Source organism: Cygnus atratus, chromosome 3 (genome assembly GCF_013377495.2).
Source record: "Cygnus atratus isolate AKBS03 ecotype Queensland, Australia chromosome 3, CAtr_DNAZoo_HiC_assembly, whole genome shotgun sequence".
Taxonomy (NCBI): Eukaryota; Metazoa; Chordata; class Aves; order Anseriformes; family Anatidae; genus Cygnus; species Cygnus atratus.
Genome location: NC_066364.1, coordinates 57552033 through 57574146, shown reverse-complemented (window position 1 = coordinate 57574146; position 22114 = coordinate 57552033). Strand labels below are relative to the sequence as shown.

General features: G+C 39.2%; 1 protein-coding gene across 2 annotated transcripts in view; it reads left to right on the top strand.

Annotated features, from left to right (window-relative positions):
• PTPRK (protein tyrosine phosphatase receptor type K) overlaps window positions 1-22114 on the top strand; it is a 418532-nt gene that overhangs the window by 177389 nt on the left and 219029 nt on the right. For both annotated transcript variants that reach the window (XM_035538686.2, XM_035538685.2), the window contains exons 4-5: window positions 11480-11561; window positions 13332-13447. In XM_035538686.2, coding sequence (XP_035394579.1) covers window positions 11480-11561; window positions 13332-13447 — 198 coding nt within the window. The remainder of the gene's footprint in view (window positions 1-11479; window positions 11562-13331; window positions 13448-22114) is intronic.

The window sequence follows — 22114 nt, the reverse complement described above, 5'->3', positions numbered from 1 at the left end:
ATACATGAAAATTTTCTGTTCACACTTTCTAAAGAGAAAGGGGTTACATGCAATCCAAACTACAGTAAATATCTTTAATGAATGTTGTCAACACTGAATGTTAGCCCTTGTATTTAATGTCAGTGAAATCAATATTTTGTGGGGTAAACAGCTTCACAACTGAATCACTGAATGGCTGGGGCTAGAAGGGACCTCTGGATGTCATCTGGTTCTACCTCCCTGCTCAAGCTCGGACACCTAGAGCAGTTGCCAAGGACTGGACATCTTTTGAGTATCTCCAAGGTTGGAGACTCTACAACCTCTCTGGGTAATCTCTTCCATTGCTCAGTCACCCTCACAGTGAAGAAGCTTTTCCTAATGTTCAGATAGAACTTCCCGTGTTCCAGTTTGTGCCCATGTCCTCTTGTCCTGGAACTCGGCACCACTGAAAAGAGCCTGGCCCCATCCATCCTTTTTGTACTCTCCCTTCAGGTATTTGTAGACATTGATGAGATCTCCCTGAGCCTTCTCTTCTCTAGGCTGAACAGTCCCAGCTGTCTCAGCCTTTCCTTATAGGAGTCCTTTCATCACCTTGGGTGCCCTTTGCTGGACTCTCTTCAGTATGTCCAGGTCTTTCTGGTACTGGTGAGCTCAGAACTGGACACAATACTCCAGCTGTGACCTCCCCAGTGCTGAACAGAAGAGGTAAAAGATCATGTTCCTTGATCTGCTGGCAACTTTCCTTCTAATGCAGCCCAGAACACCATTAGCCTTCTTTGCCACAGGAACACGTTGCTCGTTCATGTTTAACTTGGTGTCCACCAGGTCCCTGAGGCATTTTTCTAGAAAGCTGCTTTCTAGACAGTTGGTCCCCAGCATATGCTGGTCCTCAGGCACTTCTACCACTCAGTATGGTCATTCAAAGATAATTGAGAATAGCCTTGCAATGACTTTACCCTCAGCACTTGTGGGTACATCCCATCAGGGCCCATGGACTTGTGTATGTTCATTTTGTAAGTATTATGTGACCTGATCCTCTTCCACCAAAGGCATATCTTCCTTTCTTTGGACTTTCCCCTGAGCCTCTGGGTCCTTGGTTTTCTGAAGGCCAGTCTTAGGAGCAAAGGCTGGGGCAAAGAAGGCATTCAGTACTTCTGCCTTTTCCCTGTCCTGTGACACCAGAGCCATTGTCCTGTTCAGCAGCAGGGCTACGTTTTCTCTTGTCTTCCTTTTGCTGCTTGTGTACTTGCAGAAGTCCTTCTTGTTGCCCTTGACATCCTATGCCAGATTCAACTCTGCCAAATTCAGTTCAGCTTAGTGGATGTTGTGCAAGACTGAGAGCAAGGAAGCGTCATCATCATCCCTCCTGTGTCTTTAGACATAAGCTGTTTGTACAGATGGCTGTCATCTTCTGTATTTGTCCAGCACCAATTAATGCAAGAATACACAGGATAAAATAAGATGATATATGGAATTAGGGGATGAAATTTTACTTTCATATCCTGAAGTACATTTTGGAGAGAACATCAGAGTAATTTCCTACACAAAAAAGGGCTGTTTTCAGGATTAGTATAGGCTGGTGCTGATGCAACGAGTACTTCCATAGTACTGTTTGATATAACCTGTCTGTTGGTTCAAGTGAGTTACTTTTTTTTTTTTTTTTTTTATATATGTTAAGTTTCTTTGCAAATATCTGTTAAACTATCTCTACTAGATAGCCTTCCATTTGTATTACAATAGATTTTGGTCTCAACCTTCCTGAGTTAAGAATTCTTGTCATTATTCTTCACTTTGTTCCTGGTGACCCAGAGTAGGAGATGTAGCACAGTCTTGCCTCTTGCCTTTTCTTGGTCTTTGCTCCCATCATGATGTTCGCAACTGTTGTAATACTGGAAGAACATCAGTGGCCAACAGTCTTTGGCAACTGTATTCTGCTTGCAATTATTTTTTTCTTCTCATATTGGCAAAAACCTATGATCAGGCCTTTTTTTCTTTCTCTTTTCTTCCTTCTTCTTCCTTCTTCTTCCTTCTTCTTCCTTCTTCTTCCTTCTTCTTCCTTCTTCTTCCTTCTTCTTCCTTCTTCTTCCTTCTTCTTCCTTCTTCTTCCTTCTTCTTCCTTCTTCTTCCTTCTTCTTCCTTCTTCTTCCTTCTTCTTCCTTCTTCTTCCTTCTTCTTCCTTCTTCTTCCTTCTTCTTCCTTCTTCTTCCTTCTTCTTCCTTCTTCTTCCTTCTTCTTCCTTCGCTTTAAAGATTTTTCTCTAAATAAGCTGGGTACCATTTTTATTCCTCTCTTTCTGAAAAAAGGCTTATCTTCTCCTGCATTCTGGTACGAATGGACACCTTACAAGAATGACTTCATTCAAGAACATATCTTTTCGATTTGCTTTTTCACACTTCAGTCCCTTTTTGGGAGGGGCTCATCTTCAAATAAGTTGAATATGAACACTTTTGGTGGAAGTGACAGTGAGTGATAGCTCCAGTTTTAATTCATTTCAGTTTTATTATAGAGGAGCAGAAAAGAAAAGGGAAAGGAAAGGAAAGAAAGCTATGTACCAGCCAGAACATTGATTGGTGGTTGCTGGAATTAGAAAGTAGTTTTGAACAGTGTCTCTGTCTGAAGCAAGCAAATGCCTGGGTGTGGATTTGATGCCCTATACAGGTGCTTCAAATCATTTTCATTGCTGTTCTGAAAATAAGTAATTTTAGCTATTTTCCTCTGATACGGACTGGAAAACGTTGTTTTAGAAAGCAATATGTAGGATGTAACATGAACCAATGAATTTTGTCTGATGGTTTCAGTCTGTCATGTTGGCTTCTCTTTTTTTTTCTTTTTTTCTGTTCATTGTTCACTAAATCTATGATGCTGTCATTTTATTTTACTTGAACAAGAAAAATATCTCATGGTTTAGAAACTGATAATTTTATTGATCTATGCAGATATTACTTGAAGGCATAATGGTTATGATTACTGAGTATATTCAAATGAATCCTTAATTTGGCTGGTTTGAGAAGGAACATATTCATGATGTGTATATATGTATGTACCTGTGTGTGTGTGTGCGTATATATAAATATATATAAAAATCTGTTTGGTTTTGCTCCACGTGGTAGGGAATTCCCAAGGGTCATTGAAGGGCAAAAAAGACTGACCTCTTCTCCAGTCTCAGCAGAGTACAGTGGCATCATGCCTGACTTGTACTGCTGCATTTTTATTTTAGCTAGGACTGCTTCTGTCCTGCTGGAAATTGTTTTCTTAAAGTTTAGGTTTATCACAATAATAAGTATTAAATAACTCATCCTGGTTCTTAGCTTGTGTCTCTTATTGCTACCGTAACAGTTTTAGCATATGAATGTCATGATTTACAGTCCTATCAAGGTTTTTGTTTCCCGTGGCTAAAAGTTCAAAGTGTCCTGACTTTGCACCCAGTATTATTCTTATGTTTAAATCTAAATCATTAAGTACTTTTACCCTTAAACAAATATTTCGGCTTATTGAAGATCTTGTTTGCAGACTATGTAAGCAAGACTTTTCTTCAAGTTGATCAAGACGTTGATCAACTGGTCAAGAGCAGGGTGGGGTTTTGTAAGACCGTAAGTATTTCCAGAGGATAAACTACTGCTACTACAAAGCCAGAGCAGCTGCAACTCTTCTGTGTGTGGTGGTTCGTCCAGATGCTTTCTAAGCATGCACCTAGAAATGCTTGGCATACACAGCTTAAGAGGAGTAAATGCAGAGAAGTGGAAGGACGTGAAGGTTTTTGTTTTTGTAGCGTTCCTAACTGTAATACCAGGGGTATCCAGGGACACTAAATGTAGTCTCCAGCTTCCCCTGTATCAGATAACTGAAGATACATTCCCTTTCAAAGGTTTATTGTGCTTCATCTTAATTATGTATTTTGCTTGTGGAGGTAGCTTATTGTTAGCAATTCTCCTCGTTTAAATTGCAGAACTTACCTAAAGCTTACCTACAACTCTCTCTTATGTCTAAAGAGACAATTTTAATGTTGCTGTTTAGCTGGGACTGTGTGGATGCGCTAGCTCATTTATGACTAATAAGTTCTCTAAGGTTACATGATCTCGGGTCAGGAGGACCACTGATAGGCATGTTTTCTGGGGGGGTTTCTCACCAGAGTGTGAACTGAGATGAATCTTGATAGTGCAGACTTTGCAAGGTTTGTCAGACCTTAGATACGTGTTTGGGGGTGTGAGGAGGTGTCTGTGCCAAGAGCCCCTGTGGATGACTCTGAGAGGTTTGATGAACCCGTAAGCCCTTGCAGGCCAGCTCTGCTGGTAAGGTTATAGGAGAGAAGACAGCCTTAACTCCTTCATCTTTCAATCTCAGAAGGTGTGATATTACAGGGGAAAAAAAGTAATAGGGCAGTAGCTGACTTAGCAGAATTTAGGTCCCAAAGTTTTCACTCAAGTGTTTGATTTACTCTGCTGGAAATTCTCCTGGGTCCTGTCAGCAGTAAAGGCTGCCTCACAGCATTACTTAAGCATTCAAATGGAAGTAATTATGTGTTCATGATTTCTAAATTAGTTCAGCAAAATGATCTATAACTTTCACAAGGGAAATGTTTTTTATTATGTCAACAAAAATTTTATGTTAGGTAAAAATTTATTTCGTTGTCCCTTCTTGTTTTCAGCTAGCTTTTGTTAAGTATTTCTTTTGTAATGTGATAGTATCTTCATGATTATTTTATATTTTTGTGAATAAAATCTTTGCTTTTTTTTTTTTAAATGTCCTTAATGCTGCAAAAGCATTAAATAGAATTAGAACCTTGTCACTGAATGGGATTTGTTGATGTTTTTATTGTTTTCTGCATAATTGGTCTTTCTGTTGATGTCTTTTCATCTGCGGAAAGCTATTTTACTACAAAACAAACAATGTGTTGTTTAATCTTAACCAGTTCTATAGTATAAGTACTAACTTGTACTGTAGTTGGGGTCACTCTACTGTGCTTTTACAAAAATTACTTAATGAAGGAAAAATGTATATAGTAGAAAAAAATCATTGAAATTTTCACACTAGATACATTTATGAAAGACTAAGTGTTTAGGTCTGGTGAGGTTAATAAGCTCCACTGCTCCTCGTGGTTCTAAGTCATTTGTTCATTTGCTTTGTTCACAACTTAAATAGAAGAGATGTGGGAGGGTGGTCAAAATGCATGCTATCAGAATTTGTGCATACTGAAGCAGTGAGGAAAGAGCACAAAGTTTCAAGTCATCGTAGACTGTACTTGATGATCACCAGTTCATTTTTTTGTTGGTTGGTTGGTTTTGTACTGCTGTCACACAAGATACCTTCTGTTTGCATAGAGCTCTCTAATACAACTTTCCACCAAGCATTGGAATTGATCTATTTACAAATTTAATTTCAGATAATTAAACTACTGGAAGCCCTCCTATAGCTGAACAAAAATGGTTGCAAATTGAATGCTCTGTGGAAATGCAAGATCTAAATGTTTCCACTTTTTTTTTTTCTTTTCTTATTTCGATCTCAAAATCCTATTCAGCTTGTTTTGATGATGCATTTTAGAACCTAGCAGGAAAAATTAGTCAATGAAACACTAGGTTTCTGTTGTAACTAAGATGTGACTAATACTGACTTTTGTCCAATTGTTATATAGATGCTTCTTCTGTATGTATGATCATCTGATAAGACTGTCTTCAAAACTTTGAGACGTTCCAGCATTCTTCAGTATCACAAATAGGCAGAACTAGTCAAATGGAGGAGGGATGAGGAACATCTCAAACTATACTGAAGTAACCTACTTGGAGGCAGTGGTTTCTGAGTCACCATCCCTGGAGGTCTTTAAAAGATGTTTAGATGTAGAGCTTAGTGATATGGTTTAGTGGAGGACTTGTTAGTGTTAGGTCAGAGGTTGGACTCAGTGATCTTGGAGGTTTTTTCCAACCTAGATGATTCTGTGATTCTGGTTTACATCAAGAAAATAGCTTTTACAAAATCTAGAGAGAATTAGGTTCTAAGGTTAGGTATTAGATAAAGCAGTAAATGGTATGTTAAAATGCTGAATCTAGAGGTATGAAAATGAGCTGTGAATGCTTTCTGGAATATAGGTATGTAAGCCAAAAGCCAGAGGGCCATAGGTTACTAAGTTTTTGTGCAGAATAGCCCAAGAGGTAATGGGCTTTCTGGGGCACGGAAGATGTATTTTCTGCTCTCCTGGTGGATGGAGCTGGGCTGTGAATTCAGGGACACATACATCTAGAAGCATGACCGAGATAAATTGTGATTTTTAATGTGCATCTTTCACTCATTCCAGTTTGTCCTGCAAAGTTTGATGTAAAGCATGCATTGCAGAGAAATTTGGACCTTACTTTCCTATTTCATGTTGAACTTTATAAACTTTGGTATACGGAGTTGTTCTCCTCTTTCCTGGCTGCATTTTGTACATAATTTGCCAGATATGCGTTGGGAGTGCCTCAAATGAACTAATAATGTGAAAACCTAAATTAATCCTGCTAAGAGTTAAAAAAAAAAAAAAAAAAAAAAAATATTGGTGAAGTCTGTTCCTTAAGATGTTTTGTGTATTCCTGCAAATGAAAGCTTAGTCTTCATAGTGATTATAGGATGCAATGTTAGGGCTGTGTAGGAATGTGAAGATTTGTGTAGTCGTTAAACTTCAGCAGCTAAATCCCTTTGGGCATCTCTGCTGCAATAATTACTATTTCTTGCATTGCATTCAAATACTGTTGAGTATTTAAGTGTTTCGGAAACATTTGTTTGTGGAATAAAATTAGATGAAGAGTGATTGTCATCATCTGTGTTTTAGAGTTGGGCTGTGAAAATGAATTATGTGTTATTTGCAGTGCCTCGTATGAGACAACTAGGAATCTATTCGCTTTTTTGTGGTATGTCGCACATCATACACTTAAGGTGACTTCAGCTTAATTTTCAACTTTGGATCCCTTCAAAGAGGTCAGTAAGTATTATACGTAAGGGTGATCTTACTAGTAGAGGCTTCCAAAAGGCTTTTAACTAGGTTCCTGTACAAAAGCTTGTAGTGAAACTAAACTGCCATTCTATGAGAAGAAAGATATTTCCATAGATAATCGTTTAAAAGAGGAAAAAGAGGAGGTGCATAGAAATTGTTAATATGTCCAGAAGAATCCACTGGGCTTCTACAGAGACTTGTGTCTTTCAACACCTTCATAAGGGACCAGAATAGGGGCAGAGAACAGTGACAAGACAAAGGTTTGCATCTGAAAGCTACTTTAGGTTAAGAAGGGCAATGTCTAATTTTGAGGACCTGAAGAATGACCATCACAATATCACCAACTGTGAGTAATTGGACAATAAAACGACAGGCATGTTTTTGATAAAGAGATAGAAAATACTGCACACTGCATAAAATATGAATTTCACACATGGAACGATAGGCTCAGAGCTTACCATTAGCACTCTGCAGTAAGATCCTGTGGTTCATAAAAATATCAGCTCAAAGCCCAATGGTGGTCAAAAAAGCAAATGAAGTTTTAGAGATTGTTAAGGAAGAAGTTCGATATAAGTTAGATAACACTATTATGCTGTTGAGACCATGATTCACTCACATCTCACTTACTGTGTGCCAGCTCTGTTCTCATTTTCTTCAAAGTGTATAGTACAATTAGAAAGAGGTTCAAAGAAGGATGACAATGATAATCAAGGAAAAAAGGAATGGCTTCTATACAAGATTGAATAATATGGGACTCCTCAAACTTTAAACAAAATGACCCTGAAACATACAGTAGAGGTCTGCAAAGTTGTGAATAATATAGCAGGATGTTTGGGATCGATTTTTCACTGATTTGGGTCATTAAACGAAGTCAGGTACAGAACAGACAGGTACAAATTGTTCTTTGTGCTACCAGTAGTAAACCTATGGATGTTCTCAAATTATACTGTGTACACTGAAAGCTTGCATGGTTTTAGGGGTAGAATGGACAAATATGTGGACAAGAGGTGCATTGGGGATGGCAAAATACATAGGAGCATGCCCAGTTCAGGGGACTTTAACATTTCATTTGTGATTGAATTCATTCGTATCTGAATTCAGGCACTTCATAAACAAGAGCACGCAATTTTATTTGAAGAAGTAAGTAACCATTTGAGCACCACATAGGAACTGTGTAGAAAACTCAGGGATGAAATGTAATTCCCTTGAGCTGCATTTGAATTATCTGAGTTATTCAGCATTTCCTATTCTCATTCATTGCACTGATGCCTGTAACCAACAAAACAGGATAACTGTCTCCAGAAGTCTTCTGTGTGCAAGCCTGACTCATCCCCAGGAAACAGTCTGTTCTCTCCATTAAAGGAAGCAAGTGTGTCTCAAAAAATGAAGTAAATGAGCATGTAATTAAATTGTAGTAAGTGAAAGGACATTTACAGTTGTGCAGGCAAGTAAGGCTTTCTGGCTGGAGTGATAGTCTGAATTATTTTTCAGCTACAATACAGGTGTTTAAACCATTCTTTCTAGGACTGTAAACTGAAAAGCAGTTCAGACCAGCTGCGGAGTTCACTCCCAAAGCACTGGTGTTTTGTTAGGATAAACTTTCTCTGGTGAAAGGAATAGTTGAACAGTCTGCTTTTTCTCGAGTATTGTGTGTATACATGAGGAAAAAAAAAAAAACTACCTCAGTTTCTGGTCTGACTTCTCAACATTTTAAATTGTTGTCTTCATCTATATAAACAATTCCTTGTTTCCATTTCCCTTTTTAAATGTGAACAGATGTTATCAAATTAAAGCCTGATGAGAATTTTGTAACTGAGCTACACCTTTTACTATGTAGTGTCTATAGCCATGGATGTTTTCTAGTTGTATTTATCACAGAATTGTAGGGGTTGGAAGGGATCTCAAGAGATCATCGGGTCCAACCCTCCTGCCAAAGCAGGTTCCCCAGAGAAATTATATTCCCTAAGTATACCCTAGAGAAATTATATTCCATATTTATACCTCTTAGAAGTGTAACTAAAAAAGAATGCAAAGCTGTACATGTGAAGTCTTAACTCTTTAATATCTCTATCCTTCTATCCTTTTAATCACTTCATTTTTCCTTTGATTACCTGATAACCATTACTCCCTTTAACACTCTGTAGATTTCTTGCCTTTCTCCTTTCCCTCTTTATTTTCCATTTTACCCTTTTTTTTCCCCTCACCCTATGGATCTCAGTGTCTTTATCTTTTTCTTCCCTGTGAACTTCTTTTGGTAAGGGATTAATTCAATGAATCTGGAAGATTTGGGGTGGGGTGGTAAATTCCCACCCATCTCCCAAGAAATGTAACGCTTTCCCCTCTGGTCCCCTGTTTAGGAAATTATCAACATACAGAGGAGTGATGCACATGAGGCCAAGCTTCCCTGGGAGCTGAGTCAACATTATTTCAAATGAATGAATAACAGCCCAGTTCAGAGTTGGATGTAAATTTAGCCCACTGTTTAATATAGATGCTCTAAGTTCTTAACAGAAATTTGAGAAACAAGTTTTTCCATGTATGTGATAAAACTGAATTGGGTTGTGAAGAAATTGGTTAGTTGGAAGGGCTTTAAATTTTATTTCTTTCTTATTTTTCTGATTGTCTTCATACCATATTACCATTAAAAGAAAAAAAGGGGGGAAAAAAAAAGAAAAGGGAATGGATCCAGGTGTAGTTGTTAGAGAATGGAAGACATTCACGTTGATGCTCCTTAGTGGGGAGAAGTGTTAGCTCTCTGAAGAAGTCTGAGGAGCTGGTGGACGCTGTTAAATAGTGCTCAGGTTGGAGAGGTCATAGTGCGAGGGAATGAAGTAGGACCCACAGGCACTGAATTCCTTTCCATTGAGCTGTTGGCCATCACAGGAGGAGGAGGAGGCAGATAATGAAGTTTTTTTTGCCACTTAAGTGTAGTGAGTAAAAATAATAATAGTAATTAAAAAAAGCAAAAGTGGAGGGAAGGGCAGACAGAATGTAAGCAAGAAGTTCTGGAGAAGTTGGAGTAGGGATTGTGCCTGGTGCTCTGAAAGTGTACGTGCTCTGCAGGCTTTCCCTTTCTGCAGTCTGCGAACAAGCTGGGGGAGACCCTTTGAACCGATCGTAAACATGCCTATATCTACTTTTCTATGCAAGCTTTTCTTCCTTATTCCCATGGGAGGCTGTGGAACTAGCTCTGAGTATAAGGAGGCTGACTGCGATCCCTTTGGTGAGAAGAGACACTGCGCTTCGTGTCTGGGTGGGATGTGAGGCTGAGGAAATGGACTGAGAGAAACAAAAGTGCGCAGAGGTGTTACTGATGCGAGGTTCCCAGCCAAGGTGCATAAATGCCAGGCAGCTTGTCGAGGACGATAATGATTATGAATGAAAGATCCAGAAGGCGCTCCAGGGGTTGATGAGAGCTGCTTGCTCCCAGAACTGCCTTGAGAGCTCAGGGGCCATTACTTCTTCAGGTGTGGTTTCCCCAGTAGGAAGCTCCAGGAGAGGTCCTCGACGGGGATAGTGTTTGGCCCCACAGCTGCAGGGTACCTTGTACTGTCGGCCTCTCGCCTTCCTGTTCTATTGCATTGCCCCGGGAACAAAAGGTGTAACCTGCAGAAGAGTTGATGTATAGAGCAGCTGACTTGCTCTGAGCCTGTCTTGCAAAGAAGACCCCAAAAGATACTTATTTTGGGCAAGCACTACTGCAAATTTCTATCGTATCACTTGAATCAATCTTGCTGTGCTTTCCTCTTTTATATCTTCCTTTTAGCTTAGGTGTTCATACTTCATACTTTATTTTTTTCTATTTTCTTTCCCTTTCACCGTACTCTACTTTTCTATCACTTTGACAATTTATTCTGGGCAGTTTGATGTTACTTCATTACATTTGTAGCAGAAGACGGCTCTGTACTCTGGAGCAGTCCAAGAACAATTTGGAGTGGGACTAGAAGCTGAATGTGAAGACAATGTCTTCTTTCGCAATTTCCTTATTGCCTTGCAAGAATAAAGAATGAAGTTGATGGCTGCTGCAGAGAGCTCCTGCTACAGCTGTTCTTTTCATTGCCACTGGGGAGTGCTGCACTGTTTCTGTGCTGCTGCATGCTTTCCTTTGCAATTATGCTGCAGAAAGTTACAGGAGAGTGTGGACTACCCTGTGACCCCCAACAAGTATACAAAGTTTGTTAAAATTTGTGATCCTTTGTGTTCTGTGATGTTCAACTTGTCTGAAAGTAGCAGTGTTTTTTTTGTTTGTTTTTTCAGAATTGACTCATGTTTATACATTTAGTGGAATGAAAACAGTGTGCCGTTAATTGAGGTAATAAACATGCTTTTCTGTTGTGCCAGAAGCATCAAGTCCAAAGTAAGTCATGTATATGAACAGTAAGGAAGTGCAATACATTAGGTAATAAATATTCCATTCAGTCGTCAAACCTTGTAGAACTTCAACTAAATAAAAAAGGCAATGTGTCTTATATCTATACGCTTGCCACTGTGGGAATTCTGTAGAAATGAGTGTTGTAAACATTTTTTCTTTCATTTTGACAGGTAATATTTGAAGCTGAAGTCTCAGATGGGAGAAATGGCTACATTGCCATTGATGACATCCAGGTTCTGAGTTACCCTTGTGGTAAGTAATGATTAAGAGCTGCATTTTTCTCTGTCTTTTCAGGACATATTTGATATTGCTGTGGACTGCTGAGTTTTCATCACTTGATCACAGATGTTCTTTGTTCTTTCAATAGCATTTCTGTTGTAGCTTCCAGGGTAAAATGTAGTGCAATAGCAATTTACCTGCGTAAAATCTTTGTCTACCAGAAGTATTGCACAAATACAGAAGCAGAAATTCTTTAGTGTCCTTTAATGATAACCGTAGCTGGTGTGCATGATAAAATTGGGTTTTAATGTTAATATTTATATTCACTGACCACAGAAAACTGAGTTGGCAGTTGCATGTGGGTTTACCAGATTTCACGTCCTTTCTTATTTGGGGGTAATTTTTTTTTTTAAAAAAAAAAAAAAAAGGCTTCCAGCTATCAAACTGTAGAAGGAAGTTTTTTTGGTTTTGTTGGTTTATTTTGTGGACAGACTTAAGGAACTTGTTTGCCTTTTCCTGTTTAATCCTAGGCAAAATTACACACATGTAAACCCAAGTTATGTTAATTCAAATGTTGCACACACAAAAGTTCTGAGGAAGAAATTATTATTGACACTTGCTATCACATTTTTGTGTGTGTGTGTTGCTGTTCATTTGGTTCTTTTCCACTCTTCTGATCTTCCCTAGACATCTCCTTTCTCAAATGTAATTTCATTGTAGTGTGCCTCATGGCTCGTAATTTAATTGCTTTCTGAAAAGATAACGGCACAACAAACTTCCTTCTCCAGATTTGTGAGAAGATGGTAAACCATAAAGTTTCAGTGGCAACCTCGCACCTTGTTTTCTTCTACCCCAAGCCTGTTAAGACCACAGCTCTCATGGGCTACCAAGCCTAAAGGGGTATTTGAGTTACTTCTTTATATTTTAGCCACCCCAACTATCTGATCTCAGTATTCAGCAAAACTCTCCTTGTCTTCAGTATCTGGCTTTTTCTCCCTCATTTTCCTTTTTACCAGATAAGGTACTTGGGCATGGTCAGGACAGCAGATTATCAGCATGACACAGTATTCAGATAAGCTTTTCTGTGCTGATGTTTCAACCTTTTTCATTCCACTCGTCGTTTTTTGTTTATTTTACTCTAAGCACAAAGAATTAACAGCTCAGCTGCTATTTTAGTTGGTGGTTCTTGAGAAAGGAATGGGTGAGAGCTGTGTAATATACCCATTCCTCAAATGTGTCTGTCAGCTTCCTATGTCTAATAAATTCTTCAGGTGGTCATGCCACAGAGCTTTCCTAGGGGTTTTGCCAGTGTGGGAAATAAATTTATCAGCTACTGAAATATTATGTTCAACAGCAGAAAATGATTTCATTTAGTAAAAGAATGGAGCTCAAAGTTACATTGCAAATAATCTGAGCAATATCTATGTTTTTACTTGAGCAATATCCTTCTAATTGGCTTTTTCTCAGTATGACGGATTTTATACAATTGAAATTCTTTGGGATAATTTTTGTAATGTGCTACTGACATTCTGGCATTTGATCTCCTTTTCTTGGCTTTGATTTTTAAAAGACTTTATTATAACTCATGCATAAAATAAAGTAGTAGGATCACCAGAGGAGAAGGGAAAGGACTAAAAGGACTCTTTCTTCTTGAATTGAGATGAAACAAATCATTTTCTTTCCTCTGTTGCTGTTTTCCAGCCAAAGGTTGTTATAACATGCGTCTTTGGGGAGACAGTAATGTTGCTGGTACCTTTTCTAGTGATAAGTGTTATTTGTACTTTTTGTTTTCCACCTCTGCAGATAAATCTCCACATTTCTTGAGGCTGGGGGATGTAGAGGTCAATGCAGGGCAGAATGCTACATTTCAATGCATTGCTACGGGGAGAGATGCAGTGAATAACAAGTTATGGCTCCAGGTAAGGCCAACTCATCCAAGTCTATTTGGCTAGAGGACAAAATGCTTTCTGGAGGGGAAGTATTTAAATTCCTTTTTTCTTCTGCATGTAAAACATTTAATTTAAATAAATTTTATGTTGGAGAAATTTGTAATGGAGAAACTTGTAATCAGTTCTATAATGTTTAAAAGCCTCGAATTAAAAATTATTGACAATTTTTATGGCCAATAGAGGAAAGTTGTTCTTTAAGGCATTTTGGTCCTGCTACTTGTAAATAAGTTCCTCTGTTTGTATCAAAATTTATTACTGTTAAGTACATACAATTGGCATTTGGTGTCTAGTAAAACATACATGTAACGCAGTTGTCATACATTCCTGTACGTTTTCAGAACTTTAAAGTACATAGTTTTTGGCAAACATTCTTTGAAATGGGCTGTAATCAGTTAGAATTATTTTAAAATGTTTTTTTTTTTTTTTTTCAAATATACTTCTGAAATGAGTTATAATCAGTTCCTTCAGTGTGTTTGGTTTTCTCTTATTAGAGAGTGAGGCTGACAAACCTTCAGTAACAGTTGCATATAGACATGTGATAAGCTTCAAATGTAAAAAAAAATATTTTTAATAGGAGTATTTGATTAGGAAAATCTGACATGCAAAATGTATTGCCAGACATATGTCTGCAACATTAAAAAAAAAAAAAAAAGGGGGGGGGAGAAGCATCAAAACAGACTTGCCAAAGAGAGCACATAAAGGACACAAACTGAAATTAAGCTGGCATGCTATACCAAAGACAGGACTATAACAAGAAGTGCATACAAGAAAAAATGTAAAGCACCACCTTCAGTAGATAATTGGTCAGAAAGGGCTGACAGCCAGCCAGCTGGAAATCTTCCCTAGCACTCAGTCCTGTGAGTCAGATAACTCTGACAGATTATCCGTGCTTACTTTCAGGCTCTTGAGAAGCCCAGTTAGCAGCCAGACAACTCAGAAAACATATGTTTTGTCCCTTCATGTACTTTGTGGGTGTTTTTTGTGTGTGGATCACAGATGTGGTACTTCCTGACCATGCAAAGGATATCTTTGACGTTGGAATAACTCCGCTGTGCTTATGAAGCGCTCTGATATTCTTAAAGATATGTTGCTACTAAAATCTGCTGGAACTTGCATTCACCTGCTTGTTTTCTCTTAAATAATGCCATATTTTCACCAATTTAAAGGTGAACCGTATTTTTTTTTCCTCCCTCATTGTTCCAACCCTCCATCCTACTTCCTAGGTGTAAGTGCAAACCTTCCACTTTCCTACCTCTGAACAGATAACACAGCAAGTTCCTGCTGTTTTGCTCAGCTAATAGTGAATTGACTCCTTTTCCTTAAAACATAGGGTGGATATATATGAGGCTTCATGAGACTCTGAAGTGTGTGACTTGGAAGAGGTTCACTTTAGCCTTTGACCGAACCAGAGATTCATAAAGCCTGGATACCCAGGAAGGAAGAGCCAGCAGATCAAATCAAAAGCCTAAGTAATTGTTTTTGAGAGCCCTGAGCTGAAACATTCTAGGAATGTATTTTTCTCATAACAACAAAGGCCAATGAGGAAAAAAGAAAAAATAAAGACCAATGGAAAAAAAGACACTTTTCAAGTACACTGTGTTAGAGAAAATAGCTTTTGGTCATGTCCCTATTGAAAGAGAAAAGATATTTCCTTGGGGGCAGGGAGCAGGAGGAGGGAAGAGAGAAGAAGAAAAAGTAGCATACAAGTTGCTATTAACAGTTTTTGGTAAGTAAAGATCCAAGGTCCAGTCTGGGACACTAGGACTTTTCATATCTGAAATGATCTAAGATCCTGTTTGCTTGCATTGAAGTAATAGAGTTGTGCAGGTACGGATTTCATTACAGAATCTACCACTGCTCTGGCTCTCCCAGCCCTCTGCAGAGAGGGCCTGAGGTAAATTCAGCAGCAGGGGGAAGCAGCCACCCTGTTTTGTTTTCAGAGTTGTGCTGTCTCTGGGTGCAGTCCCCCAGCTGCTTCAGCTGGGCATAATCTGAGCTGCGGCAATCTCAGCATCTCCCTCCCCGTCCCTTCTGTGCACTAACACTGGAGCTTTTGCACCTTTCCAGTAGGTCAGTTCAGGAAACTGATCTGGCTGAAAAGGATTGTTGTTGTTGTTGCTATTAGGGACGGGGGGATTATTTTATTTTAATTTTTGTTGTTGTTTTAGGGCGGGGTGTGTGTGTGTGTGTGTTTTGTTTTGTTTCCTTTTAGCTTGATTCACGTCTGAATTACCTAACTACATAAAAAGTGCCAGCAGATGGGAAAAGATGGGGATATTTGGTCAGAAGCAGGGAAGAGTAAAGTGTTGTAACAACCAAAGCTGAAGTTAAGAGTGGATCTCAGTAGGGTGTCACATTGTAGTGACCTGACTACAATTTTCCAGTTAGTGGGGATAAAACCCTGATAATACACAGATGATCTGTGTGCGTGCACATTTCCACTGTTATGTTTGTTTCTGTGTGTATATATAAATTAAGTGCATATACCTTTGTGTGGCTGAAAATAAAAATAGATGAAAATAGGTACAGCATTTCAATACACTGTTTTTGAGTGTTTATTGCTGTAATAAGTCTTCATCAGCTCCATTTTCTACAAATGCATATCTGTAAAAATTTCAGACAAAAACAAATTAACATTGAATTGAACTTCTTCTGACTTTCATTAATGTAGATTTTGCTTGTTTATTTGTTTTTAGATTGTAGCTTGTCTCCTGTGTCCCCTTTCATACCCCTTCCCCTCCCAGCCCTGCATTTTGCAGCCCCACCGGACCAAGGTCTGGGACAGTCAGAGCTCTGGCATTGAAAGATAAGCAGTAAAGATAACAGAAGTTGTTAAAAGTTGCAGCTGCATTAATATAAAACAAATATTTGCACAGATAAAGAGATTTAACTGGTTGAACAAGATGATCTGAAACATACCTTTTGTGGCTGTGAATACTAGGTGTGGGAGCAGGATAGCACCGCAGCACTTAATTTTTTCCCCCACTTTTTCAACATGATATAGTATCCAATCTATTACAGTTGTGAGCTGAAACATTTTCTTCATGGCCTACAATTATTGGCAAATTCTGAAAGAATTTCAAAGTCCTTAGGTTTTGTTTAAAGTGAGCATTGATTTTCTTTTTGAAATGCATTCAGTCTTGGTGTGTATTATCTTTTCACCTACCGTCACCTTCTGAATGTAGTGCTGCAGGCTTCTTTCCCAATATTTTTTCCTCTTAAAATTTCCACTGTAGTATGTCACACACTAACAACTTTAGGTTGGTGCCACTGTACGCGCTGAGGCGTTTGGGTTGTGTGATGTCTCCCCACACCCGTGATGGTAACCTGGCATTTCTACCTGCTATGCTGTGGTGTGCTTTGCTTTATAAGTTTCAGGAGTTAGCAGTAGTATTTGTTGAAAATTCTTTCCTTAGGAGGTGAACATAAGTGTATGTGCATATGTAATCTTAAGGATGCTATAGAATAGGTATATGACATCATAACAGGCTGATCAGTTGTTGCCCACTTCTGCTGGTTTTCTTTTTTTAAAAAAGCCTATGAATTTTGTTTTTTTTAGAAGACACTTCAAGAATAGTAATTCTTTTATTAACATTTGATGTACTTTGCTGCTTTTTATTCACATTAATTTGCTCAATTAGTATAAATACAGCCCCCTTTTTATCCTGGTGAGATAGATGAGTGAGAGAGAGAAATGCCATGCATTCCAACAGGGCTAGGTCAATAAATACCCTTGCAAATAAGAGTCAGTTCTGCACGTTAATGCTGTTTTCAGGATGGATACGTGTTAAGTATTAAATATTTGAACGAGCAGCACACAGAGAACAATCTAAACATTAAAATGCGGAGATTGGGCTGGGGCGGCTTCTTGCCCATTGTATCTCTCTAGCGTGTGAAGAAAGCTTCCATGGTTTTAAGCTTCATTTCTTTACTGAGACAGTGTAGAAACAGGATTGCCTGAATAGAATAAATGGCATTTTGGTACACAAAGACTCCAGAAAGCAGTGTACGTATTGTCCAGCATTTGTTCTGTGGATCTGATTGGGATATCAGAGCAATAGGGTTTTTTGCATAATCAGGCTGTGTTTAACTGCTTCCTGCGTTGGGAACAATTGTGACTCCCGTAAGCCCAATACGATTTTCAGTGTCTTATTGATGTCCAGTTTAACTGGACACTCGCACAGCGCAGAGAATAGAGCTTTTTGCTTGAACATCTGTTAAACCATATGTCTTGGCACCTGGTTCAGATGGCGATAACTGCGGCACTAATGAGTCCATCCATCATTGCTGAGCTCTGCATTAACACAGCATTGGATTAGGGAAAGCGGCTTGTTCTGGCTTTGCAGCCGGATGTATTTTGCCATGGTCTTCGGTGATGCCATTTGCTCTGGTGAATCTGAAATTCAAAGGGGGTAGCGCACGTATTTAAATGTTTAATACGTGCCTGGTAATCCTGTGCAGCTTGTCATCGGAGCCGTGGCGAGTGGGCCAATCTGTCAGCAGTGGCTGTGGGCGCTGGCTAGCGGCCGCCCCACTTGGGCTGCCAGGGCTGGCAAGTCAGCCAGCGCCGCTTCTGCCCGCGGAGAGGCTCATCAGCATTAATGCGGTCTGATCCAGCCCCTCTCTCCGCCAGAGGAAAATGTTGTTCCTTGCGGAATAACAGATAATTAAAGCAATTGCCTGAAAGTAATAATTGAAAAAGTGAAATTAGAAAGCATTATGGAAAATAAAATGCAAAATGCTGTAACAACAATGGAGTCGGGCTGACCTCCCAGCAATGCCAACTGTTACCGGATGATGAAAGACTGTCTGCACGGCTCGTTTGTTCGTACCCGAACAACTGTCCCTACCATGCTCCTGTTCTCGAGGAAGCTGCCATGGCCCCTAATACCGTGTTTAACGGGGTATTGGGTTGCGGTGTTGGTTGCCACAGCGCATGATTTGACGTGCATCATTTGTCTGGTTTTTGGTGGTTAGTTACTAACCCACTAGATACTGCGTGTGTGTATTCTTTAAAGAGGATTCGGGCTGAGCACCTGCAGATGGTGTCCTCTGATGATGCATTTGGGCTGATCGTTGTGTAGGAGCAATACAGCATTGCAGGATCTTAAACTGGAGAGTGTATATGCAACCTGCGCCTCTAGCAGAGGGCTGAGGGCACACGTCATTGACTGCTTTGTTCTGTGAAAGGATGGTATTTCCGTCCTGGGACGGAAGTTGTGCTACAAGATTTCTTTCTTTTCACTGTATCCAGAAGTAGAAGGAAGGGATCCTTATCCAGCACTGGGCTTTTGAGAATAGGCCTTGGGCCTTTAACATAAACTCTTTAGCTGCTGTTGAGTGTTTGGAGGCTTGCATACTCTTGCTCTCAAAGAAAAAAAAAAAAGTTGATATGTAATAGGGAGATCCCATCTAATTTAACTTCGTATCATGTAAGTTTGCATGTTTTCGCTTGGAAATTTTCATAGTTTTCTAAGACAACTTTACATATTGAGATCCTTTGCTTTTTGACAGTTAGTTAACAGGTTAAGATACTGTTTCGTTAGGCTGATAAAACATTTGCTGTTGAAGTGCACCTTCCTGTTCCCTGTTTTCATGACATTTGAAGAATGTTTTTTGTTGATTCTCACAGATTTTACAACCCCTGACAGTTAAGGGGAGCTGAGTAAGTTCTGAGTGTTTAAGAAGCTTTGCCGTTTTGCTTTTTGTTTTCACAGAGTCTAAGGGAAGTTAAGAAAAGGTGTTTCCAGATGCCTCCTTAGCACCCTAAGGGTTTCAGCCATGGAACTGCAATGGAAACTTTTCATCTCATTTTTGTTAGTAGCTGTCAAGTTTGATGCTTTGTGCTGTTGAACTGAACTTAGTGAGTCAGGCCTGCTTGCCCTGCAGAGGAGTGGAAGCCAGGGTATCCTGCAGAGGCTGCAGGAGGAGTGGTGGCCCTCTGAGGAGCTGCTGAGAGGCTGCCATGGCCTCTGGGCTGGCTTCGAATCATCAGTGTTGTCTGCCTAAAACACATGCTAACTTGTGACAGTAAATATTACTGGTAATTGATACTGAATTTGTTTTTCTCAGTAAAATGCCACTCATGCCTTACCTGTATCTTGATTACTAACAGTGGACATATAGCATACAAGTTTCTTTTCTCTTGCACATCAGGCTTGCGCAGAAACTTCACTTCCCTCATTTTTCGCATTGTTGTTGCTTTTACTTATAGAAAGGTTATTTTGAAAGTAATCAATAGAATAGCGAAACACAGAGGACAGGTCTCATCTTTTTAAAGGGGCTTGTCTATTTTACCTGCAAGTTTGCCTCGGTGTATTTATGTTCTCTGATAGACATTTGGGCTTTCCAAACATTTTTCAAAGAAGTATGAAAAGCTGCCTTGAAGTGATAAATCAAGGTGCTTTTGAATGGCTTGACTGGTAGTTTGCTCTGGATTGCAGTTGCTGACTCTGACATGGTTATAAACAGTATGGTTATAAACCATGGTTATAAACAGTATTCACAAATGAAAAACAGTATTCATAACTTCGTATTTTATATTTTCCTCCTAACTTGTTTGTTTCACAAAGGTATTCTTATCTGTCTCTTCACTCTGTATCCACCATTGATGCTACCTGTATCAACCCTGAATGAACTGTTCTCCCTCTCTCCCCCCTCAATTTATTAGCCTCTTGAATAAATGTGGCAGTTTTCCCTAGATCCGTGGTCATCTTAGCTTTCAACAACACCAAATCCTGTAATCCTCCTGGTTTTAATTTAATTCTGCCCCAGTTAACTAATTCCTCCAGCCTGCATAGCTACAAGTCACGTAGTTTACACTGCAGCCTTTGGGGCTGCCGTCCCTGTAGATCCTCCTTAGGGATGCCACAGCTCTCGTCAAGGCTGGAGCACTGGGCGCTTGGGAGCTGTGCTGCTGCATCCTCCCATGGTCGGGCTGGAGGGCATTTCTTGGAGGGAATTTATTGACAGTAAATTCCTTTTGGGTCCTGTGAGCCTTGTCTTTTAATGCATGCATTCAGGTTGTCTCCTCAGAGGTGCAATGTGTGACAGGTAGCTTTACACCCCAAGCCATAGTTTGCTCAAATAGCTATGAGATTTAATGAATTACAGAAGGATAAAATCAGATGGTGAACTTAGGTTCATTTGGAAAAGAATAAAATCAACTGCTGAGAAGTGTTTGAGGAACTGTCTTGTGTTGGCTTTGGTAGTGTTTTTTTTTTTTTTTCCTCCCTGTTGCAAATTCATTCTTTCATCGTCTTCTAATCAGATTTTTTTTTTTTAGTCCTGAAGCATGAATGCAGTAGGTCAGCATGCTCTGCTCAAGACGATATTGGTCTTTAATCATTGTGTCTAGAATTTATGCTTTTGTGAACTATTTAATCAAGAATTATAGTTTTCTGAAAACTTTTTTTTAAATCTAGATTTTCGTGATGTGTTAGATTCAAAATAAGAGGCTTTAAAATGTCCAGGGAAAGCAAGTGTCTTTTTTATTTGTATTAGGATGGCCAGGGACACTGTATTATGGATTTTGCTATTCTGCCTCTGGTAGATTTTATTATAATAAAATAAGCTAGGATTGCCACCTCTGAAGGTACCAGATGGCTCTCAATTAGATTATTTCATGAGAACCATTGCTTTCTTCAATAGGAGGTTCAGTGCAGCCTGGGAAAAACTGAGCTTACCTTTAAGTAGACAAGTCTGAGTAACAGAAGTGCATGTTAACTGAAACATTTAAAATAATCTTGTACTCTTCTGTGCTGCAGTACAGTGTGCATGATAGAATTTGGCTCTGCACATTACTCAAAATTTTTAGTATATTTATGAGGAAAAAGTTTTTTTTTTTTTTTATATCGTCTGTTTTGCCATGTATTTGAGGAGAACAGTGAGTTAAAGCAGGTTATATTCATTCATTCATTCAACCATTTTCCCTCTTGCAAAAAGATGAAATTTCTGCCTTTACGCTATGAATAAAAGCAAAAAAAAAACTTGGAGCATGTGATTTACAAATTCGCTTTTCCTCTAGACATCAGAGTGTAATTCCCCAGGTTCAGGGAGAATTCTTTTCTCTGGTGAAGATTTGATTTCACATTTGGGGACAGAGTTGGTTAAACTCTGTTCTTGCACCCTGCACAGATCCTGCCCACTCTCTGCAGCTATGCAGTGAATTAGATCATGGACCCGTCCACTTGATAATGATGATAGGGAGAAAGGAGTGTGTTTTTCAGGAAGGATTTTTTCCCGGATCTTTCCAGATTTTCATTTTTCTGTATGAAGATAGAAGTGCAGACGGGGAGAGGGCAAGTGAGAGTGCTGCGGTGGGTGCTGCTGCCAGAGCGATGCGTGTCACTGCAGCTGAGGTGTTGACATCTTCTGATCTCTGGAGGCATACCAGAGTCCAGCTGAGAGCCTGAGAAGGCAAACAGGGCTGACTGTGATTGTTAACAGTGGAGCGGACTTATTTTAAGGTGTTTACACTAAGAAAGGGACAGAGATGTGTAAGGTTGAGCTGTCCTGCCTGATAAAAATCACTGTTAGGAGGAAAAAAAGAAAAAGTTCAGGAGAATTCAGAGGGAACATCAGCATGGAAACATATGGTATCTTATTGCTGTTTAAAAACTACAATAACAACAAAAA